The 15,819-nt window shown below is 45.6% G+C and overlaps 1 protein-coding gene across 2 annotated transcripts in view; it reads left to right on the forward strand.

Annotated features, from left to right (window-relative positions):
* Nucleotides 1–15,819, forward strand: part of CLDN10 (claudin 10) — a 55,805-nt gene that overhangs the window by 31,786 nt on the left and 8,200 nt on the right. The window contains exon 1 of one of the 2 annotated variants that reach the window (XM_062624613.1): nt 10,021–10,347. The exons of the other annotated variant lie outside the window; for it this stretch is intronic. Coding sequence (XP_062480597.1) covers nt 10,128–10,347 — 220 coding nt within the window. The 5' untranslated portion in view covers nt 10,021–10,127. Of the gene's footprint in view, nt 1–10,020; nt 10,348–15,819 lie in introns of those variants that run through there. 2 annotated transcript variants of the gene reach the window in all.

A 15,819-nucleotide genomic window follows, 5' to 3' on the forward strand; every position in this document is an offset into this window, starting at 1 on the left:
GTAAAACCTCCTGCAAAGTATAGACAGCAAAAGGACTTGGAGCAACCTCCAGAGCATTACACTGGCTTGAGGATCTCAGCTTGAGGTTAGCTCCTGTTTGGGATGGGAGGAAAACTGAAACAGGTTCAGGTATGTGATCCCAGAATCAATATTTTCACAGCTCAGGGCATGTGACGTGTCACCGGAAAGTGCCTGACAAGGACAATGGCTGGCACAGGACCACAGCTCTGCAAGGCACTAGTGCCACTGACCAGCCTGTGCACAGGTATCTATAAGCTGATGCCTTTGCCCAAGGCAGTTCCTCTAGGTTTCCTTCACGGGCAATAGCATTCATCTCAGAAGTCTGCACATCTTCCTATATTCCTATAGATTCCCTGTATTTCACGGGGACTAGAAAGGGTGTGTGCGTGCAGGGTTTATGACTGGGAATTGAATTTCATGCATGGTTATATTTTGCATTTCATGCTGAAGTACAGTATTAGCAGAATATTCAGCAATAACACAAACACTTCCTCCAGCTGAATTTTAACATTTGTGTCAGGTTCTTTAATGGGTACGGCAAACCTGCAGCTCTTGTGTACCAGATTACGTACTAACTGGATCCTACCTTCTCTTACCAAACTCTCATCCTGCACTCTTACCAAATCAGGTTTTCCCCATATGTGCATAGCAAAGTTAACACCTAAAGGATACCACATTAAAAAAAAAAAATGCTCTAAGCCGTCTTTCCAAATAAACCCTTAATCCTCAGACATCACCAAAAGTCATTTTTGTCAACAGCGCACTATCTTGTAGAAAAACAAAGAGCAGTCACTACAATAACCACCGGTGTCTCCAACCTCACTGCTTGGCAGCCACTGGCATTTGTATTTTGTTGGTATTTGTCAAGCAACTCAGAATCAAAAGCCACCACTTTGTCAGATGGAGACTTCTGAAATTGAGGAATTTGCTGTTGGAAGTTTCCTGACTCCTCTCTAGACACAGGAGGTATGATAACTACACCAGACACTGGGAAAGAGAAACAGAACACATTTTCCCAGAGCTGGCACAAACCAAAGAGATAGCTTCATTATCCCATCTTCTCCCTCTTTACAATTTTTCTTACTGAAAAAATATGCAATGCAATATTTAAATATTCAAAAATAAAGGCCTTGCCACCAAAATCACAACTGTTGGCCATGTACATGAGGCATCATTCACTGCTCCAGACTTTTCTTACAAAATGGAATTAAGTCAAAAGTTCCAAGAATTTCTCCTCTTCCCAAAGTTGAAATGCATTTCTGGCATGAAAATAAACTTTACATCATTTCGACACTAAATTCTCAAAAGTGATTCTGCCCTTCTTCAGCTGGCTTGTAGCTAAAATGAATTCAAAAGCTAGAATGGAGGCCTTATGGCTCCTTGCAAGTACCCAGAAGGAGGCTGTAGCAAGGTCAGTGTAGGTTTCTTTTCCCAAGTAACAAGCGATAGGATGAGAGGGAACAGACTCAAGTTGCACCAGGGGAGGTTCAGAGGATATTAAGAAAAATGTCTTCCCCAAAAGGGTTGTGAAGCACTGGGCCAGGCTGCCCAAGGAAGTGATGGAGTCCCCACCCCTGGAAGTATTTGAAAGACATATAGATGTGGCACTTCAGGACATGGTTTAGTGGTTGACTTGGCAGTGCTAGGCTAATGGTTGTACTTAATGATCCTCAATGTCTTTTCCAACCTAAATGATTCTATGATATAAAGCAACCACTGAAATAAATAGCTGAGAAAAGACATTTGAACAAAAAGGAAAATAGATAAACACAGTGCATAGCTAAATCTCTATTATCTGTGGAAAATGCTTTCTTTCTTTATGGAAGGGCAATGGTAAGGTAGAGCTACTGCAGTGTAATGCAAGAGAAATATTTTCAGTATAGGAACATGAAAGCATTGACATACAAGGCAGAGCACATTGTGTCCTGTTCTTGGTGTACATCTTGTTGGCTACTCTGAACTGTGACCCAGCAAAAATAAGCTAGGTAATCTACTGCTTCATTAACTACATGCAGTAGACAGTGGGAGACTTTTCTCAAGAGTGTGGAGACACAACATTGCACTGAGGAATAGGAAGACCCCGTGCTGCACACAAACTGCACACAAAATGAACCAAAGAACTGTTTGCTATGCTGAAAAACTTGTGTTGGGTTGATCTGACTTTTGATAAGGCAGTGATCTCAGAGGATGGAAACATAAGGAGAACGTGACCATGGTCTCCAGCATATGCACGTTCCCATTAGCATCTATATTTTTAAGGCATTTTTTTCTCCCCAGATCTCATTGCTGTCAGTTTCATTTGAGAGAAAGTTTAAACCTGACTTTAAATCTGTCCTCTTTATCAAAGAGCTTCTATGCCTGCAGGCAGCCCCTCTTTTCACTGACTTCTGTCAAATCGGTCTGGCTATCACTTCCATTTCAAATACACACCTCACTTCAGAAACCAAATCAAACCAGTGGGACCCATCAGTACTGCTGATGGATCAAATGTACATTCATTTCAACCTGTTTATCAATTTTTTTTAATCTATATCAATCAAAAAAGTCACACAGTATTATTTCCTTATTCCCTTTGTTTCTGAGCTGCTTGAGAATGTTGATCTAAGTCAGCTTTTAACTCCGCTTTGTCACCATGACTTTTTTTTGATCCCAGGCCGTTTACTCTCAAATTAAGTCACGCTACAGGAGCTGCTTTGCTCCAGGTTGTGGTTTTCATGCTCTCAGTTAAACAAAATCTTTCTATGCCACCAGCCGGTACAATTGGTGTCTGATAAACAGTGGGGCCAGAGGCGGTAAAGCACACCGTCTTCTTTATGGCACAACCCTTCTCTGAGTAAATAAAGGGCCGCTGTGGAAACTGCGGTGAGGAACCAGAGGAGGGCATGGGGAAGAGCTTCCTTGCAGATAGAGATACTGCAGTGCTTATTATAGCTCTAAGTGGCACACTGGTGCACTAATGATTGCATATTATTCTTAAGGTCAGAATATGATTGCATGTGGTCCCTGCTGCCCTGTTATTTAAGCCATACACTGAAATCTTCTTTTCACATATATGTGTATTTCAGTTCATATCAGCCATACATATATCTACTTTTCCACTTATTTACACATAGGTAAATTTTTTCCAATGGTAGCCACTGTATTTGATTCAGTGAGGTAACAAAATCATAGGGTAATAGAATAATTCAGGGATCTCCAGAGGTCATCTAGTCCAAAACACATCTAATCAGATGGGTCATGTTCAGTTAAGTCTAGAGCATCTCCAAGGAGGGAGATCCCACCGCCTCTCTGAGCAGCCCACTCCAGTGCTTGACCTCATTGTTTACAACGATCCTCATGGTAAAAGATTTTTTTCCTAATACCTAATGGGAATTTTCCATGTCCCAGTTCACACCCCTTGTCCTGCTGTGCTCCTCCCAGAGGGTTGGCTCAGGCTTGTCCAAATCTTCTAAGTGGGAGCTATCCCAATACCTGCAAAAGTTGACAGACTCCCTGTGCCCACATCTACCAAGTGCTCAGGAAACAGCAGAGAGCAGCTCTGGCACACAAGGGCAGAGGATGCCCTTGGTGGGAAAACATTCCCACTCTGGAAACACCATGGTCTCAGCTCTGGCCTGCAGCTCATACACCAGGCAGAATTCAACCTTTTCATCTTTATGGATCACTGCAAGGATTGCTTCTGAACACTGGCTGTTTTGGAAAGACATTTGCTCATCTGCCTCCCACCTCGACTAAATCCTTTCAAATTCCATTAGATACAGTATTCTTTTATTATGCAAACCCTTTCTAAATCGCATTACATAGGGCCAAACGTTCTAAAGATCAGTCTGAAAGCTTCTCTCCTTTCCACTGCAACCTACCTGTGTTCAGTAAAACTTAACTTGACGTGGAGGCAACTTCTGAAGCTCGAGAGCTGCACCTGTACTGCTGGCCAGGAGGAATGCATCTCCAGTAAAGTAGGAGATGCACTGCTTCACATTTCCTGCTCAGTTTGTTAAACAGGTTATATCTATTTTTAAAGCATTATATTGCAAACTTTCAGGGAGCAACACCAGCTTTTTCAGCAAACTTTAGCTGAGCTGAAAGGAAAAAAAAAGAAGAAAGAAACACTGCATTTATCTCAGTGTCAAGAAACAAAGCCTGCAATGTCCGAACATGCTGCACAGAATGGGAGAGGGGAAAGTTTATTGGCTTGCGGAATGCAATTTTTCATTCCTTTAAAATGCTTTGGGTTGTCACTTCCTATTAATTTTTTACTTTTTGTTACGTAATATATGAACTGCATACCTCAAAATCATTCTTATCCTGGCACTTCACAAAAGGTGTGCAGTAATTCAGTGTAACTCATTTCTGGTAGCTTAAGAAAAACAGCAGTGGTGACCCCACCAGCGCTGACTGGTGATTATTAACTGATGTTCCCACTCTGATGGATTTTTTCAGATGACACAGAAACATTCTGTGTCTGCTCTCCTTTAAAGGATCTGGCTGCTCACTTTTTAGGTGGTACTTTTTGTTCTGCACAATGCAGAAGCCTCCTCATTTTACGATTGCGTCTATCTCCTCTAATGCATATGCCAATTAGAGGTGTATCCCCCAGATCTATTATTGACAGTGGACCTGACCTTGCCCAGGTGATAACACTCTTACAAGCCTGTCTATATACCCTGCATGTCTGCCTTACCTTTCAGCATTCAAATCCTCAGGGAAACCCTAGCAAACAAGGAAGTTGTCCTTCAGGCTTAGAAAGATAAAGTTGGTGGGGGTTTTCTTCTTACACCAGTGCTCTACGCACCCTGGAAATCATAAGACGGCAGAGCCATGAAAAAGTCCCAAGTTGCCCAACCTATGCATGGTAAAATTACAAGAAAAATTACTGCGGAACAAAGGCATGACGACCCTAGCCTGCTTATCCTGGCTGCAGAACAAATGCTGTTGTCATCCAGTGTTTAACTTATGAGGCAATAACGATTGCTTGTGATTTTGATCCTGCAACAGCTAAAATAATATCCTGTATCTGAGACCGGAGAGCAAAGCTGTTTCTGAAGTACTCTTCTGTACTTAGCAATACAATAATCTTTTGTACATTATGAAAATCCAACCATTGAATAATATTCAATTCTGATTTGTAAAATATATGTAGTTCAAAAATCCTGGGAATCTGGGGAGGTCCCCCCTGAGTGGAAGTTGGACAGTATTATTCCAATTTACAAGAAGGGTGTGAGGAAAGACAAGGGAAATTACAGACCTGTTAGTGTAACCTCAGTTCCTGGAAAATTTACGGAGAAGATTATACTGGGTATTACTGAAAGGCGTCTAAATAACAATGTAATCATCAGGCACAGCCAACATGGATTCACAAAGGGAAAATCCTGTTTAATTAATATGATATCCTTCTACAGTAAGGTCACCCACCTAGTGGGTGAAGAGAAGGTGGTGGATGTAGTTTTTCTGGATTTCAGTAATACTTTTGGTACTGTCCCTCAGCAGCATGCTTCTAGACAAGTTGTCCAACTGTGAGGAGAGCAGGCCCACAGTGCGCTGGGTGACGGACTGGTTGAAGGGCAGAGCTCAAAAGGTTGTAGTGAATGGGGCTACATCTGGCTGGCAACTGGTTACCTCAGACATTCCTCAGGGTTCAGTTCTAGGGCCAGTCCTATTCCATATATTTATCAGTGATCTGGATGTGGGAGTTGAACACACTATTAGCAAGTTTGCTGATGATACCACACTGGGAGGTGCTGTTGACTCTCCTGAGGGACAAGAGGTCTTGCAAAGGGATCTAGATAGACTGGAGCATTGGGCAGTCGTCAGTGGGATGAAATTTAGCAAGTGAAAGTGCTGGACTCTGCACCTAGGACATAGCAATGCCAGGCACAAGTATGGATTGGGAGAGGAGTAGCTGGAGAGCAGCCCTGCAGATGGCTATCTGGAGGTGCTGTTTTGACAGCAGGCTCAGTAGTAGTCAGCAGTGAGACCTGGCAGCTGGGAGAGCAAACCCCCACATCCTGGGGTGCATCAAACACAGCATCCCCAGCTGGTCAAAAGGGATAATTGTCCCACTGTATCCAGCACTGGTGCAGGCTCACCTTGAGTTCTGTGGGCAGTTAAGGACCCCACCATTTAAGAACATGAAGGTCCTTGAATACATTCAGAGGAGAGCAACAAAGCTGCTGGCAGGGATGGAAGAAATGTCCTATGAGGAGCAGCTGAGGACCTCGTAGGCTTGTCTATTGTGGAGAGAAGGAGGCTGAGGGGCAACAAGGCTGAGGAAGGGAAGTGGAGAGGAAAGTTCTGATGTCTTTTCCCTGATACCCAGTTACAGGACTTGTGGAAATGGTTCAAAACTCTGCCAGGGGATGGTTAGACTGGACATTAGGAAGCATTGCTTTACCAAGAGGGTGGTCAAACACTGGAACAGGCTTTCTAGAGAGGTGGTCGATGCCCCAAGCTTATCAGGGTTTAAGAGCCATTTGGACAAAGCCCTTAACAACATGCTTTAACTTTTGGCCAGCCCCAAAGTGGTCAGGCAGTTGGACTAGATGATCACTGTAGGTCCCTTTTAATTCAAATAGTCAATTCTAAGCACTTACTAATAACTCCCACTCCCAATGCCATTTTTATGCCCAAGAGTCAATGAGACTTCCTACAGAAAATGAACCACAAGGGTTGATATTCTAACAAAAAGGTGTGAGTACTTTTCTTTCTCAGTCTGAGGGAATAAATCCACATTCATTCAAATGACCCAGTGCAAAACTGTGTTAATGCAATGATCTGATGTACAGAAAAGAACAGGAAGCAGTCCCACAGTGGTCTGAAGAACTTCCAAAAAGATCACGAGTCACAGCCTGTCCCAAAACACAGGAACAAGAAACAAAGCAAAGGCCAAGTCTTTCACTCTACTGTATACGTTTAAAATAGTCAGGAAAGCCAAGTAGGAAAAGCCAAAGCTGGTGGCAGAAAGACAGATGTTGAAGGGAGTTACAGGCATGCCTTCATATGGATATTAAGCTCCTACCACAGGAACAGAGAGAAAAGGGACCATTGTTTTCTGGAAGACTGGAAGCTGGAAGATGTCTGAGTTAAACTCATGACAGAGGGACTTGGAGTTGCACAAGAGAGAGGAGCTGGAAATGTAATAAGGGGAGAAACAGCCTCACAGATGAATGTTTTCCAATGTCTAATCCCTGTAGATCCCAGCCAACACAAAGAAAATGCCAAAGGGGAAGTCTATCTCTTCCAACTTCCCTTACTCTTCAACAAGGGGGGAATACTCAGCTGTGAACAATGTCATTTTGGGTTTACACCACCACAGATGAGATCAGAAGCTGAACTCCATGTTTGATTTTAGATGGGAAAGACAGTAACAACTGGACCAGTAACACAAACATCCTCAGAAGAAGCAGTGTCAGGAGTAGAAAAGAGGAGCCTTTCCCTGGAGCTAAAGTGAGCCTGGGTCTCATATATGCTGAGACCACTTTACATATTCTGGATAAAATGGGGTTTTCAAGGAAATGAATATATAAATTTTCAGGTTGGATATAAGGAGGAAGTTCTTTACTGTGAGGGTGGTGAGGCACTGGAATGGGTTGCCCAGGGAAGCGGTGAATGCTCCATCCCTGGTGGTGTTCAAGGCCAGGTTGGACAAAGCCTTGGGTGAGATGGTTTAGTGTGAGGTGTCCCTGCCCATTGCAGGGGCGGTTGGAACTAGATGATCTTAAGGTCCTTTCCAACCTGAACCATTCTATGATCCTATGAAATTAGCCCTGCTGGAATGGTCCTTACTGACAGGCAGAGAGTGCCTTTGAGGTGGAATTAGTTTCATCTGTCCTAAGCTACCTTCATGGGCTTCCTCTGAAGTCCCTGTCAGTAGATGGGTGCCTGTCAGAAACACATGGATCCATGCTGCACATCATAGCCAAAGCCCAGCTCTGTTAAAAGCACAGTGGTCTGGGACAGCAGATTTGGTTGCTGGAGATCACAGTCAGAGCCCACAGCAGCTTCAGCGGGGTTGGTTACCCCCTTCAGCAGGGTCACCCACCTAGCCTGCCCCTTTCACAGGCCCTGTGGGAAGGGATGCCTGCACTTGTCAGGAATCTCCTCTTCCTTCTCCTCTTCTTCCCTGGGTTTCAGACATAGAAGTCTCCAGGTTGTGCCCCTATCCTGCAAAGCTTGCTCCAGCCTGCTGGTTATAGTGTGGCAGTACACTGAAAACCTCTGATGGGCTCTGGCCAAAACTTGCCCAGGCACTAGTCCCTGGATTCAACAAGCTTTACACCAACTAGAGCAGTGTTATCAACAAAAGAATAGGTCAGCTCCCCACATCAAGAAAACACAATGACCCAGACCTGGTCTCAAGTCTCCTGGATTAGATCCCAGCTGATAGCTGCTTGGATTGGCCTAGCATTCCACCACCAAGAGAAATCCAGTCTGCAAGAGCTCAAAGTGCTATCCTAGTGGCAAAGATTAAAAACAAAACAAAACACCTTTTTTTTTCTTTCTTTTTTTTTTTTTTAGCTTTTTGCTGCCAGGCCCTACAATAAATCACGGAATCACAGAATGGTTTGGGTTGGAAGGGACTTTTAAAGCTCATCCAGTTCCAACCTCCCTGTCACAGGCAGGGACACCTTCCGCAAGACCAGGCTGCTCAGAGCCCCATCCAACCTGGCCTTGAACACTGCCAGGGATGGGGCAGCCACAGATTCTCTGGGCAACCTGTGCCAGTGCCTCACCACCCTCACAGTAAAGAATTTCTTCCTAATGTCTAATCTAAATCTATCCTCTTTCTGTTTGAAGCTGTTTCGCCTTTTCCTACCACCACAGGCCCTTATAAAAAGTCCCTCTCTAGAGGAACTTGGATTATAATGTCATGTAGATGAGACTTGGAGAGTATTTGGAGAGTACCTAGGAGGCAGAGAGCAGGCAGAAAGCCACCACATCAGTAAATGTGGCTGTGGACCCCATTTTATCCTGCTGGGGCATTAACAGATCAGCACCCTGTTCCCACTGAACTCTGACACACACCCCAGGGTACACCTTGCTGTAGCTGGGTTTTTTCCCCTCCCCCCCCCCCTTTTTCTTTTTAATGTCTATAAGATGATTACATCCGGGTTTGTGTCCACATGGAAAAAACAAAGAGCATTCATCAGAAGAATAATGATGTAAATGTGGCTTCTTATCCTCCACTGATTGCCTGGCTGGCAAAAAGGTTTAGAAATTGTAACAATAGTTTTGAAATAAATAGGAGGAAAGTAAAGACCGGCAGTGTACTTTCCACATCAATGGCAAATATATTACTGATGTAGAAAGTAAACAGCTTAGAAAAAGAGGAGAAGCCATGGTGGATAATTTCAGCCATGTGAGCTGCAGGCTCAAATGCCAGTGCATTAAGACTGAGATAGAAAAGCCCAGTTCATCACTACACATTGCAAAACCAGCTATTAAAAGCTGTATCCTCTGTGGACGGGTAGTAACAGGAGCACAGATGAAATCCAGAGTGTTCAAAAAGCCTTGCTATGTCATTTCAAAAGCTTACCTCCTTGTATGAACCCGGAGCGCTCGATATGGTTGGCACATATGTTTTCTACAAGCATTGCTCAGAACTAACCCCCGCACGGCTATTTTGGAAGGGGAAAAGGAGAGCGTCTACATGCAGAAGGAGATGCAAACCTGAAACTACTAATGCTAAGGAAGCATCTGCCCGGGGCTGCCCGCTCTCCCTGCGACGCTCACCTGCGGGGCAGAGAGAATCCAAAGCCTCTTTAGGGGCCGCCCCGCTGTTTGCTCGGGGCTTTGGTGTCGGGGCTGTTCTTTATTGCCCCCGCGAGGGGCGCTGAGCTCCGCTCCGGGGCGCGGCCGGGGGACCCCGGGGAGGCGCCGGGGGCCGGGCCGGGCGGGGCGGGGGGGCTCCGGGAGCTCCCTCTGCTGATTGGGCTGCGCGGCCCAGGGCTGCCGCCGCCACCGCCCCGCTCCTCCGGGCTCCGCTCCGCCTGCCCCAGCCGCTGCCGCTGCCGCTGCCGCCGCCGCCGGGTCTCCGCCGCTCCCGGGCTGCCGCCGCCGCGGCTCCGCGCCGCTGCCCGCCCGCCCGCTGACTGCTTGCTGCCGGGCCCATGGCGAGCACGTCGGCGGAGATCATCGCCTTCCTGCTGACCATCTCGGGCTGGGTGCTGGTCTCCTCCACGCTGCCCACCGACTACTGGAAGGTGTCCACCATCGACGGCACGGTCATCACCACCGCCACCTTCTGGGCCAACCTCTGGAAGACCTGTGTGACCGACTCCACCGGCGTCTCCAACTGCAAGGACTTCCCATCCATGCTGGCGCTGGACGGTCAGGCTCCCGCCGAACCCCATCCCAATTTCCCTACCGCACATCTCACCTTCCGTGCCGGTCTGCAGGGCTGGGGGCTCCGGGGCTCCTCCCGGCGGGGCCGGCGGGCAGCGGGGGTCCGGGGGGTTGTGAGCAGGGCCGGGGGGGCGGCTGGGACCCCGGGAAGGCAAGTGCCCTAATGTCCCCTAGCAGGTGGCAAAGCACTAGCTGTGCACACCCGTGGAAGTGTCTTTTAACCCCTAAAACCTGCCGATTGAGGTTGTATTTGGAGCCCAACTGCCCGGTTTAGCTTCTCTCGCTACCTTCTTGTTTTTCCCCCATCGGAAGACTCCATGCGTGTGGATTTGACACAAGAAGAATGCAGAGGAATTTTTCTTGCTGGTTTATTTCCCGACCGTCGTGACATTCCTCTTTTCCTATGGCTTCGCCAGCCATGCAATGGTCGGTGGAGAAGAACAAGCCTTGGCGTCGTTTTGTTTTAATTAATGTTCCTTTGCTTCTCTTGCTAAGCGGTTATTAACTGGGATGTAATTGCGTCGTTGATAAATGACAGTGCAAAAGCTTGGGGCAGTAAGGGATGCAAAGGTATGCAGAAGCAAGGCATAGTTTTACAACAGAGTTATTTTGTGTAAAGCTGAGAGTTTTCTGCAGTGCCTAAAACTAAAGGCTGAGTTAGTGAGGTGTCCCTTCCTTGGTTGAGGGGAAACATTTTTGCTCTTTAAGGAAGGCCTAGCGGGAAACTGCCACTGCAGGAAATCTTTGCAACTGGACTTTCAGTTGATAAATCTGCACTGGTTATGATAGAATGATTGGGGTTGGAAGGGACCTTAAATATCATCCAGTTCCCAACCCCCTACTACAGGCAGCAACAGCTTCCACTAGACCAGGGGGCTCAAAACCCCATCCAGGCTGGCCTTGAACACTTCCTTATGGCTGGCAGAAACAGGGAAGGTGCAGATGTCATCAGCTTACATAGTCTCAGGAATGGCTATAAAGAAAGGGAGCAAAAGTTTTAAAATCGTGGCACATTTTCCAATTTTTTATAGCCGTAACAATGCAACATGCAATGTCCCAGGGGCTTTGATATAAAAAATCAGGCCTACTGTTCACAGTCTGGCCAGACATTCTCTCTGCAGTGGAGTCTGAGGGTGGATTTTGTAGTGAAAGGTTTGCTTAAACGAAAGTGTGTTAATGAAATCACTAACAGTGATAAATACTATCATTACAGGGATTAATATTGTCATGAAGCTAATTAATATCAATATCAGAAAACCTCTGTAGGGCAAAAATATGTCAAAATACTAAAAAGAAGTTGTGCAGGCATCCTTTTAAGCATCACTATTGCAGGATGCTTCCTTTGGGTAGAGAAGTAGCATACCCCAGACCTTCTCTTGACCCAGCCCCATAGTGACAGAGGGGGTTACTGGTTCCTCCGAAGGGGTGGGACAGCGGGTGGGCCTCCATTTGCATCAGTCACCTTATGGCCAAGTGCAGCAGCCAAGAATATGGTTTCCAGGCTTGGGCAAGGAGCTGTGGTCTGGTGCAGGCAGGCACAGAGTGATCGCTGGTGCGTAACCCTTCAGATCCACTGAATCTATTGTTCAGCTGTTCTTTTAGTTTTGGGTTAATCTGGGTTTTAGAGTAAGAGAAATGTAGTTACAACATGTATAGAATTGGGAACATTTGAAATTCCAAAGAAGAAACTTGACAGCAAAGTCCTTACCATCCCTTTCTCCAAACACTTGTGTGTTGAAAGCTTGTGCGTTGGGTAACAAGTTCCAACAACTTCCCCAATAAATGAGTTTCTGAGGCATCTTCTTCACAGGTGAAGCAGCCATCAGAGCACTAACTCATTTAGGGCAGAAGTCAATCTGACATGCTTCTCTGGAAGGGCTATATCCCAGGCTCCTGGCCAGGGTGGTTATCAGTAGCGGAAGGTTCTTGGCTTCAGTGTTGCTCAGTGACATCTCCAAATGCTATGGGGTGAGATCCTCATTCCCAGACACAACATGAATGAAAGTCATGCTGGAGAGAGGCTAACATAACCCCCAGCACCGGCCAGGCAGTGAGGGATGGGGCAAAAGGGCAGCCACCAGAGTGAGAGGTGTTTTCAGTAGCTAGCCTAGCCTGGACTGCCCTCCTCATGGTTACAGGCCCTACTGGGAACCCCTCAGTGCCTGACAGTGGGTGTGTACATTCCCCTTTTGACCCAGACCCTTTCCCAGTGCAGGGGCTGAGGTGCATCACGCATAGCTTAGGATTGGTGTGTCAGCATGAAGCTGAATCAGCCTCAGCCCTCAAGTAGCCTCTTCCTTCCCTCCTCTTCTTCTTCGCACTGACTTCAGTGGCTAAGCTGGATCCCAGTCCCTGGGATCAGGAACATGGGAACTTCTAGTTGAAGATGTCCCTGCTCATTGCCGGGGGGTTGGACTAGGTGACCTCTGAAGGTCCCTTGCAACCCAAACTATTTTATGAATCTACGATTCTTCATTCCATCCCCAGATGGGGGACTCAGAAGACACAAAAAAAGGCAGATCTGACTTTCCATTTTCCCTCAAGTGTTTGTGAGCGGAAGCAATAACCCTGTAGAGATATATATATAGCAATGACATGTAGCTCTCCTCCAAATGGTAGGGCAGGACTGGGAAATTACTAGAAATACTTTTGCTGCCCCAGGGAAAGGTAGTTCTGCTCCATTCTTTCCTCATGGATCTGGAGAGGATTTGCCTCACAGAGTGATTCCTCTTCTATGGAAATGTTTTTTTGTCAAATCTGAAACCTCTGAGTTTTGCTGGGCTTCTTGTCCAGAGAGACTGCTCAGGTCTGCCAGAGGATCAGAGGCAAAACGGCAGGTAAGAAATCAGGCTCTCACTATGCCAGTGGCTGAGGCTCTCCCATGGGATGCAGAAGAAGTCCTTCTTTCTTCAGGAGCAGTGTCATAATTCAGGTCAGAGTGATCCAGAGATGGTTCCCCATTACCCTTGTTTTAGTTTGCATCACAAACTGGGCTTGGGCTGTGTTCCCCAGGTTGCTGAGGGTGGTATTGTGTTGGGGCTGCCCCAGTGGCTCTCAGGCCACCACAAGAGTGGCCACCACAAGAGTGGCCACCAGAGAAAATTGAATGTGATGCCCTTCCACCTTTATGCATACATAATCAATTTGGCCAGCCCTTGTTAAGGAGCCAGCCCCACATTCTGTGTGCAAGCAAAAATGTTCTTGCTGTCTGTGGGACTCAAAAACACTTCAGGTTTACTTTTGTGTGCTACTGGGCATGGGTGGAAACTTAGTGATGAAATCACCTCTGCAAATGAGGACGTACCAGTTTCCATGTCTCCAGCAATGGATCCAATGACCTTTTGCAAGAACAAAAATGTATTTATGAGCTAAAAGAGGGTATTAGAGCTTAGGAGAACATACAAAAGCAATAGGTGTGTACTTCTGGAAGGAATCTGTGCTTTATCTGTAAGGCAACCTCTTATATTTCATATGATGCAGACTTCAAGATGCCACCAGAGGCATTTACTGTGAAAGTGACAGTCCCCAGAGCGTGGCACATATATATATATTTATTCATTTATTTATTTATTTATGAGTGTTATAGGATATGGATATATGAATTCCTCCTAACTCTTTGTGAGCATGAGAGGCAAGCATGAGAGCAGCGAGGCAAGAAAGATGAAGTTCTAGAAAGATTAATTTGAATGCAAGACAAAACACATTTGTTTTTTAAAAAAAAAAAAAGCCTTGAAATTGGTTTCTCTTGGAATGCTGCTAAACATGACTTTATGAGTAATGCATGTTTGCTTGTCTGCTTGAAACACATGGGGGTTTGTTGCTTGGGAGCTTCATTTGGGTGGTCAGTACGTATAGAACAAGCTTCCTGCAGGAGCTGGCATAAATACAGACAATAGACATTTGGAAGGGGGATGGTCTTTGGTCTTGAGTGGAGGAATGTGAAGAAATAGGCAGCTCCCCTTTACATTTCTCTGAATGATAAGCCTTAGTAAGCAGTGTAATGTTCTTGCTTTCTAGGAGGCAAAGAAGAAGTTTAATTACTCTTACAGCCAAATGCTATACATAGTTTTAACCTCAGGTCCATGAAACAGGAAGCCGGATTTGGTGAAAAGGTTGATTATACCCTTTGATGCTTCCTAATTCTCCAATCAACTTAGTGGGACTGACAGGGTCTTCTGCTCTTCCATGTTACTGGTGTAGATTGTGATCTAACTTTTCCATACATTTTGTTCTAAAAACATGTGCCAGTTGGGTGATTGCTGTGGTGAGCTGAAACACGTCCCGCTGCAGCTGCCCTGCCCAATTTGGTGAAATATTTAGTGAGGAAGGTTATTCATTCAGCAGAACTGAACAGGCCTCCAGTTCGTGCTGTTTATAATTGAAAATGATTTCTGGGTGAGTGAGTTAATTATTTCTTGCTGTCTCACTACCCTCTACCTATTGTAAAACTGTGTACTGACCTTCAGGAACTGCTAAATTTCAGCCCTGTGGTTCCCAGCATATGCTGGTTATTTTGTTTGGGGTGAATATTTACTGTTTCTCCTAGGAGGTTTGGACATAAATAAAAGTTTACAGGACCTCCGGGTAAATGTGTTCATGGTTCAGCACTTTAATGTGTCAATTAGCTGCTAACAGTGTCAATAAATTGGACCTGTCAAAAATAATAGCTTCTTTGCCAGTCTTCCTCTCCTGCTTTACCTTTGTGCTACAGGAAATACATCACACACCACCAAAAGTAGTAAAAGCCAATTTTTCCATGCCTATAGCAAAAAATTAACAAAGCAGAACTGCTTTCTTCAGGCTTGAGTCTGGCACAAATGACTCTGTCTCTTACGTTCCAACATGCGAGTCGTATGACAGTTACAGTCACGGACCATTGTGTTTCTATAACAGATGGGCTACAAAAACATGTTGCAAATGGAAGATAGTCTATGTATGCCAACAGAGGTAGATATATGCCAGTAAGTTGTGTGCAGCACAGCACTTGAATTCAGTAGGAATGGTGAAACAGGGTGTTATGTGCCACAAATTGCTTCTTGCGTGCTGCGTGTTGCACAAAGCTGGGAATTAAGGGTGGGTGCGTGTGCATGTTGAACACTCTTCGAACACAGAGTGGTCATCCTGGAGCCCATTGGCCTCCAGCAGCGGCTAAAGTGGCTGGCACTAAGGAGAGCAGAAGGCAGCCAGGCAGCAGTGGTAGCCACCTGCAGCTCAAGGGCCTGCCAGCCAGACACAGATTTCTCCTTAATGAATGTATCCAGTCTCTTTCTGAATCTCTGTAAACCTTTAGCATCCACAGACCGTATGGAAAGGAGTTCCACAACTTTGTTATATGAACAAACACACTTTTTGTTTGGAATCTGCTGCCTTCTATTTTTATTAGGTGTCCTCTATTTCCTGCCTTTATATATTTATTTCCTATATATGAAAGACTTTTATGCATGAGGGATGGTGATC

This window comes from Pezoporus occidentalis, unplaced genomic scaffold (genome assembly GCF_034315485.1).
Source record: "Pezoporus occidentalis ecotype Australia unplaced genomic scaffold, CSIRO_AGI_Poc_V1 ctg27, whole genome shotgun sequence".
Taxonomy (NCBI): domain Eukaryota; kingdom Metazoa; phylum Chordata; class Aves; order Psittaciformes; family Psittacidae; genus Pezoporus; species Pezoporus occidentalis.